Below are 19,643 nucleotides of genomic sequence, written 5' to 3' on the forward strand. Positions count from 1 at the left end.
ATAAATATTCTCATTTGAAAGCTGTATAATTATTTAAACAATTTTTATTTAAACAGATTAAAATTTTGTGTTATAATAAATAAATTAATTTATTATAACAGAACAAAAGCAAGTTTGACATTTAACAATGCGTTAGTTCGATGGCTCTACTCGAGTTACTTGAGAACAAAAAAAGAATGAAGGAAATTGCTCCATGGGAAGCCGAGAAAATGCATTTTTTTAACGTATACCGATTTTGAACTTTGAGGGTTAGATTTTCTCCAACCTAATTTTTGATTGGAATTTTGCTATTTTTGGCAATTTTCACACGTATTATCGATAGTTTTTATTATAATAATATATGTTATGAGTATTTTAAGGATATGAAAATTGGTGTAAAGAAAGAGGACAAGAATAAAAAGGTGATGGTTTAAATATTATGATCCTATTGTTTATATCTTTGCCGTAAATTCCGGTCAACTTTGACCGGTTATATCTCAGGAACTACTTATCATAATTAAACGTTTTTCCTTTTAAAAGAAGCATCCTGCCGCTGTTGTTCGAATACCGTTTTTACAATTTAATTTAGTTTAACATTTCCCGAGATATTCTATTTGTTTATAAGCCAAAAAATTGTTTATAATTTTAAAATATTCCTGAGGCCGCTTAAATAGTTCAATCTCAATTCTGTAAAGTACATTAGATAGGTATAGTGTCTTTTTATGAAAAAATCATAGTTATTCTTATGCATCATAATTATTGTCGTTATTATAGCGACCGTCAATTTTTAATTAACAATTCAATTGTTGCTAAACTGTTTATTTAATTTCCATCGGCTTCTGGAATTATAATCTATACGAAAAGAGCTTTTACATTACCAAGTTATTTAATTATTGATTAACAATTACTTATCTATAAATTTAGTTGAAAATTAAAGATTTTGTTGGAAAAACCCGCTTTTTCCGGGGAAAGTTTTCGTCGAAGTAAATCGGAAAAAACACGTCTCTATGCAGAATTTAATTGCGGTGAATTTTTATTTGAGTGTTTTTGGTGTAAAGTTAAAATCTTGGGAGTTATAGAGCAAAATTTGAAAAAAACACGATTTTCGGGCGCCATTTTGCTTATAAAAAAAGTAGCACACTATCTGCGGACTTTGCATACCTATATTATTAATATATATAATCATAAGCTTCGATTCCAGCAATAAAATTGCTGGTAAATAACTTTTCCCAAAAATGGCCTATTCTCTGATAATCAGCCCAGACTAAAGCTAATTTAGACAATAAATTAATATGAAAGTTATGAATTCTTTTTTTTTCAGCTTGCCAATAACCAAGAGTGGGGATTCCACAATGCCAGAGTGAACTGTGTTGCCTGGTCACCAGACTCACTATTGGTGGCTAGTGGTAGTTTAGATACAAGTATTATTATTTGGCACGTCGAAAAACCTGCCAAACATATCGTTATTAAATGTAAGTATTAATTATTCATAATGTTCAGTTGTCGATATTAAAATTAATTAAGATCATAGAAACTGAAAAGAAAAAAAGAAAAAGACGGTTTATGCTTTTTTTCGATCCAGAGGGATGCACAATCCCTAGACAGCCGTTTCTGTCTTAGGACTTCTTCAGTAGAGCTAGCGTGCACACCTCTGAAGCAAAACAAAACCAAATCATCTATTTATGTGGAATTTCAAAGATCATTTATAATCCACTCTGGGACGCAATCAGCGACATCTCTTAAATAAAATGAAAATTCTCAGATACAGAATCCACCATTATAATAAAAATTAATAACCATTAAAGATTTTAGGATTTAAATAATTATTTACCATTTTAACTTTTATTATAATGGTTGATTCAGTATCTGAGACTTTTCATTTTATTATCATAGAAACTGTTTGAAACACATAGTACATACATTCTTTCACGGTTTTTGCTGTAAATTTTAAAGAACCGCAAAATTTGGCTTACGCATAGCTAACATGTCAAAGAAAAAAATTGATATGGTGCCGATGTGTGATTTTGCCCTGGGGGGAGTTTCACCCCATCTCGAGAGTGAAAAAATATATATCCAAGATAAATCCCGAAATGGATAAACTGACTAATTTTAAGCAACTTTTGTTCTATAGAGTTTTTTCACCAAATCAATACATTTCGAGTTATTTGCAAGTGAATATGTTAATTTTTTAACAAAACAACCACGTTTTTAAACGGTTTTTCGCAAGTAACTCAAAACGTAAGCATTTTGTCGAAAAAAATATTTTCAGCAAAACTATAGCCTATAAAAAAGTGAAAAAAACGTTGTATATATTAGGTCTCTATACCGAGCAAAAGCAGAGTTATATCTAATGAAAAATAGGTTCATATTCGAAAAATTCCAAATAGAATAATTCAATGTGAAATATCCAAAGTATTCTTGGGGAAAAACATTTCAACATTTTTAATGTGTTTAAAAAAAGCTTTATTTCTGTTTTTATAAAAAAAATTTCAAGCATCAAATGTAAGCAAGTTACGATCAAAATAAAGTTGGTCCCTTTTGTTTTGGCAAAAAAAATCAGGAAGATCACCCCCCAATTAGCAACTTAAATGAAATTAATCGTTACCGCTTTACAAGTTACTTTACTTATGTTGTGTTTATATAATCTGTAAGTTTCATCGATTCAAAGTGCTTACTTTTGAAAAAATTTGGTTTTTAAGTAAAATTTTTAAAAATTTTAATTTTGAAAAAAATGCTTTTTTTTAAAATAACTTAAAAATTGTTAGAGATACCAAAAATCTTAAACAATAAAAAAAGTAGGCTTTACTTTTTGAATATTTTGTATTCTTTTGTTTTTCTGTAAGACAAAAATTGGTTAAGATTCGGTGTTTCTAAATTTGCATACACTCGTGATAAGTGAGTCGTTCAAGCCCTTTGAACTACAGCTCTTTCAAAAATAAGCACTTTGAACCGATGAAACTTACAGATCATATGATCAATACATACGCGAATAAAAAACTTGTGAAGTGGTAACAATTAAGTTCATTTGAAATGCTAATTAGGGGGTGATTTTCCCGATTTCTTTCCAAAAAAAGGGACCAACTTTATTTTGAGCGTAACTCGTTTACTTTTGATACTAACATTTTTTTTTTAAACAAAAATGAATATTTTTTAAACACTTTAAAAAAGTTAAAATGAGTTTTCCCCAAATAAGTGCTTCGTTTTTTGGTTATGGCACGTTAAATATTCGATTTGGAATTTGACGAATATTAACCTATTTTTCATTAGCTATAACTCTGCTTCTACTAGGTATAGTGACCTAATATATACACCATGTTTTTCACTTTTTACATGCTATATTTTTGATAAGATTTTTTTTTTCGACCAAATACTTACTTTTTGAATTATGTGCGAAAAACCGTCTGAAAACGTGGTTATTTTGTAGAAAAATTAACATATTCACTCGCAAATAACTCGAAAAGTATCAACTTGGTGAAAAAACTTTATAGGACAAAAGTTGCTTAGAATTAGTCATTTTATCTATTTCCGGACTTATTTCGAACATATATTTTTCACCCCCAAAAGGGGGTGAAACTCACCCCTAGGGAAAAAGCAAACATTGGCACAATATCACTTTTTTCTTTGACTTGTTAGCTACGTGTATGCCAAATTCCATGTCAATCCAAGCGGTTCTTTAAAATTTAGAGGTTTTGCAATATTTTACCTTTAAAGAACGTACTAACAGGAAACTTACCCTTTTTAAATAATATGAACAAGTCACAAGATGGGGAAAAGGTATAAGTTAGAAACCTCATTTGAATATTTGCTTATCAAAGATGCATACAAAGTACAGTAAGACCTGTGTCAACGACCACCTGCACTAACGGCCAATTTCAAAATTTTCCAAACCGATTATATGTAGATTACTTTATTTATAACCTGGTATTTACGGCCACCTTTATAATAAGGGACGCGGCCACATATTCTAAAATTTTCAAAACACATTTCATAAAAATTTATCTGTTAATATTGGCCAAAATATTTTTGTCTATTTTTTTTTAATGGAAATAGCCAATACGTATTTAAATAGGTATCTATCTAAAAAGGGATGAAATAATTTGCCCAATTAGGGTCAGTCTTTCTGATACACATTTCATTAGTTTAAAGTTTTCTCCGAGTTCGAAAGGATCTTAAGTTGCTATAATAATATGTCGCAAAAGAGAAAACGTTTGTCGCTAAAAGACAAAATAAATATAATCGCTGAAAGTGAAAAGTATGGTTTAAGTCCGCGAAAATTGGCCGAAAAATATGGGGTTGGAAAAACTCAAATTAACGATATTATAATAAAAAATAAAAGTGAGTTAAAAAAGAATATTGAGGAAGGTGTTAACTTGGAGCAAAAACGAAAGTTTCCGAAGTCAGAAGGATTGGTTTTTGCAAAGCCAGAAATATAGCAATTCTAATATCTGGGCCGCTACTTAAGAAAAAAGAACATCAACAGAAGCAGAGGAAACATACGCAGAGTTAAAAACACAAACAAAAATGCTAGGTCTGGAAATGAACACAGAAAAAACAGAAATAATGACTCAGACGAGAAGAAATATAGTCCCACAAAACATTATACATGAAGATGACTTTGAAACGGTTGGAAAGTTTACATACCTGGGAGTAGAAATATATGCCCACGGATTAGAAGATGGAAAAATACGGAAGAGAATAACGCAGGCAAACAGAGCTTATTTTGCCTCTCCCATATATTTCGGTCTAAAAGTGTCCACCAAAATACAAAGCTGAGAATATATAAAACCTTAATTCGACCAATAACATGCTATGGCAGTGAAGCCTGGGTCGTGAAAGAAACATCCAAAAACAAACTCGACACATTCGAAAGGAAAGTACAGAGGAGAATACTAGGACCTGTGAGGGAAAATGGCATCTTCAGAAGTCGATACAACAACGAGCTTTATCAACTTTATAAGGAAACACCCCTGTCAGACTTCATTAGAATACAAAGATTGCAATGGGCCGGACATGTGATAAGAATGGGAGAGGATAGGCTACCAAAAAGAGCACTGAATGCTAGAATGCAGGGAAAGAGACCGGTTGGAAAGCCAAGAAAGCGCTGGGAAGACACAGTAAACAGCGAAGCACAAGCCCTTTAGGAGTCCGTGTATGGAGAAGAGCAGCCACAGACAACCAAGGGTGGAGGCAAAAAATAAAGGAAGCCAAGGCTCAATTTGGGCTGTTGTGCCGTAGAAGAAGAAGACTTAAGAAAAAGGACTCAAAGCAGCACGAAGTTTGAAGATGAAAAATTTTGCAGCATCAAATGGATGCTTGGAAAAATTAATTTTGAAATTTAACATACGTGACGATATTTGAATGAAGTTATTTCTCATCTTATATTATCTATACTTTTTTGGATTGAGGTGGAAAGGTTCTAAACCGACTAGGGAAGGTGTCCCTAGTATTGTTGGATTCGATCCGGAAAGGAACACACGCTAGCACATAGCAATCCAAAAATATGGATTATATGTGCCGAATGCAGCCCTGACCAGTCGCCGACCAACTAAAACCACCCCCTCTTCCGACAAAGCACCCCCGGGCGAGCTCAATCGGTGAACGAAACCTATACTCCGTTCCACCTTTACTTTACAGTATAGGGAACAGAGGCAATGCAGTCTTATGAGAGTTTTTAGCGCGGTGATGCCGATTTTATCAAAAAGAATTTGTAATCGAACATTAGAGAGATTAAAACTGTTTTAGAAAGGCAATCTACAATTTTAGGATTCATATGCGTAATGACTATAGTATAGTGCATATATCAAATAAACTTAAACTCATATGAATCCTAAAATTGTAGATTGCCTTTCTAAAACAGTTTTAATTTAACCTCTCTAATGTTCGATTACAAATTCTTTTTGACAAAATCAGCATCACCGCGCTAAAAACTCTCATAAGACTGCATTGCCTATGTTCTCTATACTGCAAAGTCAAGGTGGAACGGAGTATAGAAGCGATAAGAAACCAGTCAAAATAACGCAAGGACAGTATCTATTGTAAGAATCAAAATACAGGGATGATCAAAAGTTCAGTTGTATGTGACCTGACAAGGGGGAATGTAAAATAAAAGAGAGGATGCAGGTGGTTGTACAGTTATTGTAAGTCATAACTATCGATTTGGCTGTAAGCATGACAGCACTATAAGTAATTAATGCCCGGTTGCACCAACAGATCTTAAGCTTAAGTCGAGAATATCATAAGAATTAATATAATATAATTATAATATATTACAATAAGTATACCATAATATAATAATAGATATAATTGATAATAAGGTAAGAATCTAAAATTATGGTGCAACGTAAGTGATACTCAAGGAGGCCCTATCTATAAGTAGAGCTTAGCTAAGTGGAGCTTAAGATCTGTTGGTGCAACCAGGCATTAGTACCTCATGCCGCACTGTTCCTGTCTCGCTCTTTCTAGAGTCTCCTTTTTCTTGATTATTTACGTAATTGGGTCGACAGTAACATCATAGGATTCTTTGTTCTGCAATGCTTTTTGTATCAAATTGTTGGGCGTTATCGCTCCTAGCGGTGATACTAGAATGTTCCGTTCTCTTTGAGAAGTAGTGCATGCAAAGATGCAGTGTTCTGGGTCGTCTAGGATGCCACAATCTATACACAAATCATTTGTGGTCTTCTTTATTCTGTACGTGTACGACCTAAAGGAGCCATGGCCGGTGAGAAATCGCGTCAAATAATTTAGTCTTCTGAATCTGCATTTGGACCATGTTACCACATCAGGGATTAATATTATCGTCCATTGAGCCTTCGCCGTTTGTGCCTCCCATTTATTTTGTCAAATGATCTTACTTCGTATTTTATTTCCGGTAGATGGCCGTTTTCTCTATTATATAGTATTTCTCTTTCTTTGGCTAGTAGGTGAATGAGGAGTGTACCCGTTATGACCTGTAGGGCAGTCGTAGAAGTGGTCCGGTACTCGCTTGCTACCTTTAGTATGGGCTTTCTTTGTGCATTTGTAAGCAGTTCTTTATATTTAGCCATTCTATACTATCTATGCTTATATATACTCTATATATTATGCTTTCTGTTGTTTTTCGGGTTTGACTCCGCTTTGAATAATTTTGTTTTTGAGAAAAACCATTATTTTGACGACGTTTCGGCAAGAGCTCACTTGCCATTGTCAAGTCAGGTAGTTCCGCTGCTCGCTGCTGCTTGAAGTTGACTGAATTTTTATTTACGATGCCGTCACTTATATAGTTGATCGTTACGCCTGGCCTGCGTGGATTCTCGCTCTGATGATTGGCCCAGTATAAGCTGGGGGCTCCGGAGGGGTGATGCACGTCGATGTTGTTGCCTGATTTATTTTGGTCTTTTTCTTCAGTACCGTTTTCCATGTTGTATGAAGCCGTTGAGCATCATCTCTTTGGTTTAGACTATTGGGATTTCTTTCAACTTCTATCGATTCTCTGATTTCACGTTTTCTTTTTATTTCTATGTTAGCTAACATCGTTGTTTGGTTCAGGTTTATTGTATGTCCTGTATTTGCGACATGTTGTGCAAGGGATTACGTGGTTTCTCCCCTTTCGATGGCATTTCGGTGTTCTTCTCGTCTTACATGGATTCTTCGGTTGGTCTGTCCAACGTACGACTTTCCACAATCCCCACACGGAATCTCTATATACTCCTTGACTTTCTAGCGATATTTTGGTTTTTGGTGTTAGTAGAATAGTTGGGATCTTTCTGTCGGTGTTAAATATCGTTTCTATGTTATGTTTTCTCAGCACTCTCCCTATTTTCTCTGTTGTACTTTTCACGTATGGCAGAATGGTTTTGCCGATCAGTTTTTCGTCTTCTGTTGGGTCATTAATTCTTCTTCGAGCATTTTGAGCTTTTTCGATGGTGTACGTTGAGAAGCCGTTTTTTCTTAACGCTGTTTTCACATTATGCATTTCTTCATTTTGATGTTCTTGTTCTGTCAGTCTTTCAGATCTTGTAATCAAGGTTTTGATGACTGAATGGAATTGTGCAGGATGGTGGTGTGAGTATTTAGATATATATCGGTATGTGTCGGTTTCCGATACACGGTATGGCCTATGTGTCCGTCTTGTTTCTTTATTATTAACACATCTAAGAATGGCATTTGATCGTTTTCTTCCAGTTTCATAGTAAACTGAATTTTATGGTGAATATTGTTGATGTGTTCTAAAAATGCCTTTAGTTTTTCTTCTCCGTGGGTCCAGATTAAATACGTATTTTCCGAAAATAAAATTATATAATAAATATACTTACAATCATAAAATGTATAAAAAAAATTAAAAAATAAAAGTTTTTATTGGGATTCGAACCAGCTATCAGCGCGGTTGGTATATTGGGGTTCATTTGCCTTAAACGCTTCGCCACGGAGGCAATGTGTCATTATGTGCGAAGATCGACTAACTAAACGGATTAAGCTTTTGACATTTTTGAATTAAATTAAATTATTTTGATTTTGAATTGAAATGATTTAGAATTGAAAAAATACAACAAAACATAGAGTAAGAAAACAATATATTAGGTGAACATTGATAGAAATTTTGATGGTATGTAATCAAATTATGTAAATAAAAGTATTACATACTATGTATTTTGGTAGGTTCAAATAGGTAGGTACCTATGATACATTTACAATTATTACGTACCTGTTGCTTTTAAAAACTATTTAAATGTCACTACAATTATAAACTTTTTTGTTTCTGTCCTCACAACAATAAAACTAATATATTATACATTTGTTTACCTTCATATTGAACAATTGTTTATTATTGACAGATCATTTCAAAACCCAATCAGAGCCCGTATAACGACTAATACCATACTGTCGGTGTGCGGATGCGCGCAGATTAATATAAATTCACCCTCAATCTCAATCGCGCCTAAAGAAGTATAACTTCAAAAACCATAAGTACTGAAACTTCTTTCAGTCGCTGTACTGGATGAAGGCATGCTTAATATATCAACTACTATTTTAGTTAATTTTGTTCCGAAACATGTACCTTTTCACCATATGATTAAGTCTAGTTTTTCAATTGATTTTACAACTTATGGTTTTCTAAAAAATCCCTCCTTAGACCAATAAAGTGCCAAATCTGCCATTATATCAGCTGACCTTTAAAGTTGCTAAATTATCTACAAACTCAGTTTCCTCAACTTGTTCTTCTCTGCTTAAATGAACACCATTCTAAATATTTGCACGTTAATATTGCACCAAAACAATAAATATTGACACTGTAAACACCCTTGCTAGTGGTTCATGGGATTGGCAAAAACAATATACCTACATATTTTTTAAATTATCTCGAGAATATTCTCGAGAGAATTTTCTGACCGAGAATATTCTCGAGAATATTCTCTTGAAAATATTCTCTTCTAACATCATTACTTATAGATGAAATAGTATGTATTATTTAAGCAGTGTTTGGTTAGGTTTAAAGTATCTATATATTTATTATCTATACTTATTCCTGTTCTTAATTTGAAAATTGTTGATTTTCTGTAACCATATTAATTTTATCGTTTTGTTTCAGCTGCTCATGCTCAAAATCAAATTACAAGACTTGCCTGGGTAGACAATACCACGTTAGTGTCCGTTGGACAAGACTGCAATACCAAACTGTGGACTATTACCCCTTTTTAGCGCTTTAATATTTATATATCTAACGCATTTGTTATGAACTAATATCGTTTGATAAATTATGTATACTTTCGCTTTCTCATCAATGCATTTATACTAAAACTTATTTATGTACCATACTGTTGACATATTATAACTTTCAAAAAATAAATAGTTATGCTGAAAATTTATTACCCAGTAAAAGTAGCAATAAAAGGTCAACCTTACAGCAAGCCAACATTAAACATATCAAAGCAGTCCAATGTCTCTATAATGGAACGACTGCAAAAATTAAAACTGGATCAAGGATGTCTGAAGTAAGGCCACGAAAGATTGAAGCAGGGTTGCTGTATTTCTCCTACCCTTTTCAAAATTTATCTGGAAGAAGCACTCGAGCTGTGGAAAAGAAAATGTAATGGCATGGGAATCCCTCTTAATGACGAGACAACACTACATTTTTAGTCCATTGAAATGTTACATTTAGTGTGCATTTCTTAGAGGAGTCAATTTTATTTTTTTAATGTGTAGGGGGGTTCAGTAGAAGCTTAAGTTCAAGTTTTTGGTGTTGAGGCCCTTGTCTCCCGGCCGCCATCTTGGAAAAAGAGATGCAAAGGGCTTTCGCGCTGTATCTCGTAAACTAGCTACCCTACAGAAAATTTAATTTCACATAAAATGAAGAAAATTAAATTTTCAACAATTTTATATCTATTACTTTTTATCGTAAAATGACCAACAAAAAAGTTATAAACAAAAATAAGAGAAAATTTTGTAAGAAATTTCCTTTTGGAGGTTTATAACTTTTTTTACGTTCATTTCACAATAAAATAACATCATAGCGATTTTGTAGAGGATTTTTCAATAAACAATTTTCACTATAAAGTTGTTTAATTTTATTTATTATCTAGGTTTTACAGCGCTCCAAACTTGACCAGATTCTCGAATTCTCGTAGAAAAATAATGCTTTTCTATCTATATATTAGACGAGCGGCATTAACCGCTATGCCAACCACGAAAATCAAATTTAAGGTGAATGATCAATTTTGGTCTATTTTTATGTTTTTAAGGTCGCTGAATCCGAATATCAAGTTTATTTTTATCTGGAGTTGGTGGAACATGTTAAAAAAATAAATTTTATACAAAAATGCCAAAAATCAATTTTGATGATTTTTCAAATTTACCTCGCTGTATCTTTGGTCGCTGTAAATATTTCCTTTTAAAAATTTTACTGTGTCATCTTTGAAGTATGTAGATAGCAATGAAATTTGTCCAAAATGTTTAAACACATTAAAAAAGGAGTTGTTAAGAGGATCGGTACGTATTTTCGGCTGCAATGCTATTCAAATGGGGATTCATTTTTTTCGAATCCTGAGAAAACTAATAAGTATTTTTGAAAATTTTAAACGCAGAATGAAAGATTACGTTATTAGCGAGGGCCGAAAGTCCCTGAGAACTTCTATAATGTTTATTTTAATAAGTTACAGGGGTGAAAATCTAAGAGAAAATTTAGTGTGATTTTTAATTTCAAATATCTCATTCAAAATAAACTTTTTATTTATTCTGAGGGACTTTCGGCCCTCGGTAATAATTTAATCTTTCATTCTGCGTTTAAATTTTTCAAAAATATTTATTGGTTTTTTCAGGATTCGAAAAAAATGAACACAATGCCGGGGTAATATTTTCCAAATCTATCTTTGTCTTACAACGCACTCAGCCGAATATAATATTGTCAGCATATATTGTCAGTCAGACACTGACAATTAGTGACAATTTTAAATATTTGACATTGTATCGGGAATATTTTGAAATATTGATTAAATATTATTGATATATAGTGTATTTGATAAATAATTGATTTAAGACGTGAACTTAATAAAAAGTTATTTATTGTGTATTATTTGTGGAAGATCCAAGCAGAGAATACATCAGGATAATATATTCTGTGATCCAAGTATTTTGTTGTTAAAGATGTTCAAAATTGTAAACGTTCCGTAACAATATATTATTAAAAAATCACTTTAACACTTTTCCTCTTTTCTCGATTGAGTATTAGTTTTTGTTGTACAAATAAATTATTACAATCACTGAATACATAGTTAGTGAAAAAATTATCACATTTATTTACTGAATTAATAATTTGCAATTATAAAAATAACAGTTATCCAAGAACATTCAAAAGCCATCTCTTTAAATTAATGATTACATTTTCAAGTAGAATGACATTCTAGTAATGTTTACATATCCATATCAGTGTGAATTTTACTATACGTATTTTGCCGTGTAAAGACAGAAAAAGTAGGGATACATGTAAAATATTTGCGAATTATGTACCCATAGCCTTAATTTATTAACATTTTGTCATCATATTTCGTTAGTTTCATGTTTACTTAAAAAAGTTGAGTGACAAACTTTTTAGTTTATAATTTTAACCAACACTACAATAAAATATAGTTCATGAAGAAGTTTTTTGGAAAATTTTAAGTCAAAATATATAATAGGAAAAAAGTTATGTTACTTCATATACAAGCGGCACACCCCAAAAAACGCTTATATCTCGAGATCCTGACCACGGTGTGGTGAATGGCTAATTTTTATCATACTTTATTATTTTGATATCAAAAATCGTTTTTTACTCTGCTTAAGAATTTTGCATTTTGCGGTTGCGTCATTCTTCTTCTGAAGCGGCGAATTTGTCCTCAAACAACTTCTTGGGCCTTTTCTATATATGCTTAGAGTTATAAGTTTTATAGTGGGAAGAAAGGTCAAAAACAGATTAATAATAGCATAGGAATGTTAAAATCATAATTAATTGTATGAATAAAAAATACATATAGATAGAAAAGTAAGCCTAACTTTTGTTTTTATTGTATCCCTATGAGCATTCGAGAATCTGGTCAAGTTTGGAGCGCTGTAAAACCTATATAAATAAATAGAATTAAACAACTTTATAGTGGAAATTGTTCGCTGAAAAAGTCTCTACAAAATTGCTAAAATGTTATTTTATTTTAAAATGAACTGATAACATCCAAAAGTAAACTTGTTAAAAAAACACATATTTATTTATATATTTTTGGTTATATCTTTTTTGTTGGTCACTTGACGATAAAAAGTAATAGAAACAAAATTGTGGAAAATTTAATTTGCTATATTTTATGTTTAATTAGATTTTCCGTAGGGTTGGTAGTTTACGAGATATAGCGCGAAACCCCTTTGCACCCCATTTCCAAGATGGCGACCCCAAAAACTTGAACTTAAGCTTCTACTGATCCCCCCTACACATTAAAGAAATAAAATTGACTCCTCTAAGAAATGCAAGGTACGGCCTAAAAAATGTAACATTTTAATGGACTATTTATGCTTCGCTAATGACCAAATTCTGATTGCTCAGGATCATAACGACTTGAGTTACATGATGAGGAAGCTAATAGAAGGATATAACAAATATGTGGTCTGGAAGTCAACATTAAGAAATCTGAAGCAATGTGTATTAGAGGGACAAAGCAGTCCATTGCATTAAGACGATGGGGTAGAAATTAAACACTGTCATGAATACCTGGGCATGAAGATAACTCAAGATAAAACACTCAATGCTGGTATAAAAGACAGAAACATACAGGCTAGAAAAGCCATACCCATTAAGAACGGCATTCAGTGCCGCCAAGAGATCGGATACCAAATTGAGAGAATACGAGAAATGATGAGAGTCGCACATACATTAATTCATGACATAAAAGCAAAACAACTAATATGGTACGGGAATGACAGGATTTCTAAACAGATTTTAACGTGGACACCACAAGAGAGAAGGAAAAGAGAAAGGCCGAGAAGAAGCTGAAGGGGGTATTGAAATAGAACTAGAGTAAAGAGAAATCCCTCCAGGTCTATGCATGATACTATAAATAACAGCACTTTATTTATAGTATCATGGGTCTATGGTTAAACAGAGAAGAATGGAGAATTTGAATTGAACATGCCGTCGTATTAGATGTGGCAACGCTCCCGAGCTGTCAAATAGAAGGCCGATTTATCGGCTGTATATAACATGACTACATAACGGGAAGAATTCGCTTCTTTAGGCAAGCCGCACACCAACGAAACGTAATAGCTATTTGTATAACAAGGGAGGAAAGTGCTACTTTTCCTCCCGAGAATGAAGTTTACTGCCCGACGCGTAGCGGAGGGCAGTAATCATTCAAGGGAGGAAAAGGCACTTTACTCCCATGTTATACATATGGTTTTTCCACCTTCCTCAAATAACAAGTCATTTTTTCATTTTAACTTAATTTATTTATGTAACTAACCAACAAAATTTATTAGAACTAAAACTAGCAAGTACGTACAATATAACTGTCAACTGTCAAATATAAGTCAAATTAATAATGTAAACATTGTTAAATCAAAATAACAATTTACTGTTTTTTACCATTCTGCAAAATACAGAGTGTTTTATAAATAAACGTTAAAATGTACAGAAACTTACGTAATAGAAAATAGATATTATACAGGGCGTCAATAAGTTATATTTCATGAATGAAATACCATGACGTCACTTTTACTTTTCCTCCCTAGGGAGGAAAAATATTTTCCTCCCTAGGGAGGAAAAGTACAACTTCGCTCCTTACAATCAGGTCCGGAAAAGTATACTTTCGGTAGAGGTAGGTGGAAAAACACGTTTCATGAAAATTAAACACGGCTAAACAAATCTTGAAGTCCGCCTACCAATGAAACGAGTGTGATTCATGCTCATAACACATTTTTATTTTCGGAAAGTTTCATAAATGGCCGGACGTCTATTTGTTTAGCAGTGTTTTATTTCCATGAAACGTGATTTACGTTTCATGTTTCTTTGATGTGCGGCCTGCCAAAGAGTGTTATTTATAGTATCATGGTATTAAAATAACATTTTACTCATAGAATGAATGAAAACAACGTTCGGCCGTTGTTTGGCAACATTGACATATATTTATGTTTCTGACGTTTCATCTTCATCATATGACATATGACATGTTCTCTGACATCACGCCATCTGTCACACCTGACATGTTATTTATTTTAAGCGTTATCCGTTATCCCAGGAAATTGCTATTTTACTTATTTTTTTATAGTTTTTATCACCAATTAAATAAATTTATTATTTTCAATATTTCAATGTCAGTGTACTAATGACCTAAGGCCACTAAGGGGGTAAAGTTAATTTTTAATTTGTTAGCTATGGAATTTCACATCAAGATTAAGGAAGAGTATGTTGAATATGACCAAAGACTTATGCAGAGTCAGCTATCCACATCAACAGATCTTGGAAACGTGAAAAATGAAGCAGAAAATAACACAGGTAAGAACATTTCAATGAACAATGTACTCGTACTGTCCAAAATTATTTAGAGACTCTTAGAAGCCTGACTTATTTCTTTTCTCCTTGAAACCATTTTATCATAAAATCAGTTCTGCTTTTTAAATAATAAACTAATACTACTGATGCCATGTTTTCTGTACTACATGAGGTTTACCAAGCACTAAACAATAATCTTTACACTGCCACTGTTTTTGTGACTATGCCAAAGCTTTTGACTGTGTAAATCACATTTTGATAAAAAAAACAAACTATTGGGGTACCACGAGGTTCAGTATTGAGTCCTCTACTTTTCCTTATTTTTATTAATGACATCACTAGTTTAAAAATCAATGAAAAATTTTTGCTTTTTGCTAATGATTCCAACATCATCGGAGCAACTCAAGTAGGTATTGTAATTCTTCAGGCTACAATAACTTCTTATCTACTTACAATAAAAACCTGGCCCAATTATAATTTACTCTCTTTTAACATAGATAAAACAGTAGCCTATGAAAGACTCTTCACCAAACAGCCAGGCTCGCTATTCTCGACATCACTCGCAATTAGCGCATATACGTAAGTTGCGAAGGACTGATTTGCGAACATTTCCTAAAAATGGTATTCTTGACCACCATTCGCAGAAACATGTGACTGTTCGCATTGTTCACGTCTAAATACATTTAGCAACACTGTAAATATCTAAAACGTCTATATTCACTGCTGTCTGCTGTAGGAATTCGGAATAGGGTTATGGAACGTTAGGGTTCATTAGGGTTCGATTATTTATTTATCGTTTTTGTTACACATGGTTTTACACAACGTTACACAGCCTAATATTGTTTATATTTGTATTTTGAAAATGGAAATTCCATTAGTTAAAGCAAAACGAACAACCAATGCCAGACGAGAAAAAAAATATGGCTGGAATTTATGAAAACAATCCTAATTTGCTAAGTGCAAACTTTTCAAATGCCTTTACTCAAAAGAATTTTTCTTCTTAAAAATGACTTTAACTTTACCTGGAAAATTAAAAAATGTATTAGATATTAATAAATGAATAAAATTATATAATAACTTATCGCACCAATTATTATTCTACATAAAAGTCACAGCAACAATTAAATATATTATACAATTTCAAAATTCCATTTAAAAATAAACATAAAACATTAGAATCTTCACTTGCGAAGATGATGCAAATGATTATAAGCACTCGTAGCAAGTTTGGAATGTTCGCAGTTGTTGCGAGTGCTCAAGAATACGGAAAACTATTTCATCCGCATCGTTCAATCTTGCGAATGACATTTGTACTTACGAGTGGTCAAGAATAGCGCCCCAGATCAGTACCACTGATTCTGTAAAATGTCTTGGTATTTTTTTAGACAGCAACCTTAAATGCACCCTTTATATCGATTTGTTAAATAAGAAACTAGCCTCAGCTTGCTATGCAATAAGATCTATTTCGAAGAAAATAATTTAGCATCTTCCAAAATAACATATAAATATAAGTAACATGTTCGAGTCCCATCTTCAATATGTTCTTCCTTTTTGGGGTCCTGGTATAGCTGCCCAATCCTATGTTATTTTTAAATTACAAAAAAGAGTAATAAGGTATCTGTTTGACATCAGAAGAACAACACATCGACCCATGCAACGAAGGCTATAGTAACTCAAAAAACGTTCATTTGACTTAAGAGAGAGAGACATACTTTATTGATACAATGTACCAAAAGGCCATCGACCGAAGTCTTTCAGCCAATTTACACAATTAATATACATTATTACAATATGTTTTTTGTTAATATTAATACAATACAATAATTAAAAAAAAAGAATGTGTGTACTTTGTACGCACGTAAGAAGTTATACTTCTATTATATGATTTCAACGAAATCAATATACTGTAAACAGTTTCTCTACTACTTTCCAAAAAATTTTATTAAAACAATACCAAAAATTAAAAAAATAAAAGAATAAAACACACACAAACACATTGAAAAATGCCACAAATGATTTCTGAACAATAATTGTTGCCAAAAATTTTAATTAAATACGTATTTTCTGAAAAAAATTATATAATAATATACTTACACTCATAAAATCTATAAAAAAAATAAAAAAATGATATAACTTGCATTGGGCTTGAACCTACTTCCCGTGTATCCAGCCATACGAGAGTCGAAGCGATTTCAAACTGCACCACCTTCACGTATACGTCATGTGGGAATATACACAAACTGAACAACTTTTTGATATTTTTGTTTATATGAATTTTTATTAGTTTGATTTTTGTCGAATTAAAATACAACAATATATAGAGTAAGAAAACGATACATTAGATGAAAATTTGTAGAAAGTTTGTTCGTAATCAGATTATGTAAATTAAAGCATTGCCTACTAGGGGTATAGCATAGCAAGTACTAGGTAAGTACATTATTTTTTTTACATTTTCCAAATAGGTATGAAGATAATTTTTTATTGGAATACAACTGAAACATTTAGAATTACGTACCTGTGGCTTTTCAAAACTATTTAAAAAGTCACTATAATTATAAATTTGATTTTATTTCTGTCCTCACAACAATAAAAACTAATATACAACAGTTTTGTTTACCGATAACCTCCATATTAAACAATTATTGACAGATCATTTCAACACCCAATCAGAGCCCGTATAAAGACTAATACCAAACTGTCGGTGTATGCATGCGCGCAGATCAATATAAATTCACCCTCAATCTCAATCGCGCCTAAAGAAGTATAACTAAAAAAAAAAAATATTTGTATGTGGCGGTAATCACCATATCACTGACAATTGAGTTGTTTATTGTCTTGATGTGTAGCAGATTTCTTCAAAAAGAGTTCTTCCTGGATATCTACGGGCACTGTCCTCTGGTATCTTCACAATGTGGGGCTCAATCAAATTTTTGTTATTGTCATTAAGAAAGAGATATTTAAACAGCTTATTGAGTCTCTCCTTAATAGGTTCAATTCCAGTTTTCTCGTACAGCATTCTGTTGGATGGATTATGAAGTGGATTATCAGGATGACGCATTCTAGTAATTTGTCGAAGGCTAGTTGTTTCAGCCACTTTTATATTATTTTGGGCAGGACCTTTAGAATTATAGAAAATTGTAGAACCATACTCCAGCATGGGCCTGCAAATCATTTTATAAATATTGGTTGCTGTTTCAATCGTAATTCCCTCATTCTTGTATGTTAAACTTCTGAAGTGTTTTGCTCTAGTTATAATTTTCCTTTTTATAACTGCTGTGTGGTGGTTGAACTTCAATTTGTTATCTATTTCTATTCCCAAATACTTAACAGTTTGGGAGGGTTTAATAATATTGTCGCATATGTTTATAGTTGGTGAGTGATCTTGGATTCTATGGTTAAATATTATTAGTTTGGTTTTAGAAGGATTTATTGTTAATCTCCATTTATTCATCCAAGATATTGTGTCATCCACCTGCCTCTTCAATAAGTCCATTGTCTTTATTAAATTTTTTCCATATGATATCACTGCAGTGTCATCAGCAAATTGTAGCAAATTAGTGTTGGTTAGTCTATTGTCGCATATGTCACTGCAATAGAGATTATACAATAGAGGGGAGAGTGGTGAACCTTGTGGAACTCCTTGTTGCACTGAAAATGAATGGGAATATGTTTCATTGATCTTAACTATACACCTGCGTCTTCTAAGAAATTCGTCAATAATCCATATTAGAGAAGGGGAGCATTTCATTCTGTGAAGTTTATATAACAATCCTCTATGCCAAACGGAGTCAAAAGCCTTCTTGATGTCCAAGAAAACTCCAGCGGCCTTTAGTCCTTGCAATCTTGCTGCCTGTATATTGGATGTTACTATTGAAAGAGGAAGGATTGTAGATGATTTTTCTCTAAATCCAAACTGGTGTGCTGGAATATGTTGGTTTAATTCATTATATAATCTTCCTTGGATAATTTTCTCAAAATTTTTTCCAATTACTGGGAGAAGGGTGATTGGATGGTAATTTTGGGGTAGTTGATGGTTAGTATAACGTTTAGGGATAACTATTACAATGCCTGTCTTCCACTCATCAGGGAAGAAATGATTCGTGATACAATAGTTATATATGCTCATTACCTCCTTATGAATATCTGGATCTAGTTGTCTAAGGATTTTACGATTGATGGAATCTTTGCCTGGAGCTGTATTTTTTCCTTTATATAGAGCCTCGTCATATTTATCTTCTGTGATGTCCTGAAGAGCATTCAGATTACGACTATTTTCATAAAAACTTCCAAACCAACTATCCACCTCCTCTAAGGTATATCTATCAAAATTGTCATCCTCATCAAATTTGTAGGTTTCTTCAAAGTATCTAGCAAAAGCACTACATTTTTCTTCATCTGTACTGTATATCTGGCCATCATGTATCAGTTCTGAAATCTGTTGTCTAAACGATTTATATTTAGACAGTTTTTTTATTTCATTCCAGTATGTTTTTCCTTTCATGGAGTTTATACTTTTACATGCTAGGATCCATTTATGTTGTTTAAATTGTGATATAATTTTTTGAATATCTTTGTTTAGTTCATTAAATTGTGATTTTAATGCATGTGTCTCATTTTTTTGGATCTGCCTGAGTAACTGTCTCTTCAATTTAATCAGAGACAAAATGAAGGGTGGAAGATTGTAATT

The 19,643-nt window shown here is 32.5% G+C and overlaps 2 protein-coding genes across 4 annotated transcripts in view; both read left to right on the forward strand.

The window, feature by feature from the left end:
* The window catches only part of LOC114329345 (actin-interacting protein 1), a 49,363-nt gene extending 39,561 nt beyond the window's left edge, over nt 1-9,802 (forward strand). Inside the window, exons 10-11 of the mRNA XM_028278405.2 lie at nt 1,301-1,451; nt 9,545-9,802. Coding sequence (XP_028134206.2) covers nt 1,301-1,451; nt 9,545-9,654 — 261 coding nt within the window. The 3' untranslated portion in view covers nt 9,655-9,802. The remainder of the gene's footprint in view (nt 1-1,300; nt 1,452-9,544) is intronic.
* A 4,874-nt stretch (nt 9,803-14,676) lies between these two features.
* Nucleotides 14,677-19,643, forward strand: part of LOC114329343 (zinc finger protein 664) — a 37,585-nt gene continuing 32,618 nt past the window's right edge. For all 3 annotated transcript variants that reach the window (XR_007699458.1, XM_028278401.2, XM_050656284.1), the window contains exon 1: nt 14,677-14,959. Coding sequence is in view for 2 of the 3 variants with exons in the window: in XM_028278401.2 (XP_028134202.2) it covers nt 14,839-14,959 (121 nt within the window). In the remaining variant the exon portion in view is untranslated. The remainder of the gene's footprint in view (nt 14,960-19,643) is intronic.

This window comes from Diabrotica virgifera, chromosome 7 (assembly GCF_917563875.1).
Source record: "Diabrotica virgifera virgifera chromosome 7, PGI_DIABVI_V3a".
In the NCBI taxonomy this organism is placed as follows: Eukaryota; Metazoa; Arthropoda; class Insecta; order Coleoptera; family Chrysomelidae; genus Diabrotica; species Diabrotica virgifera.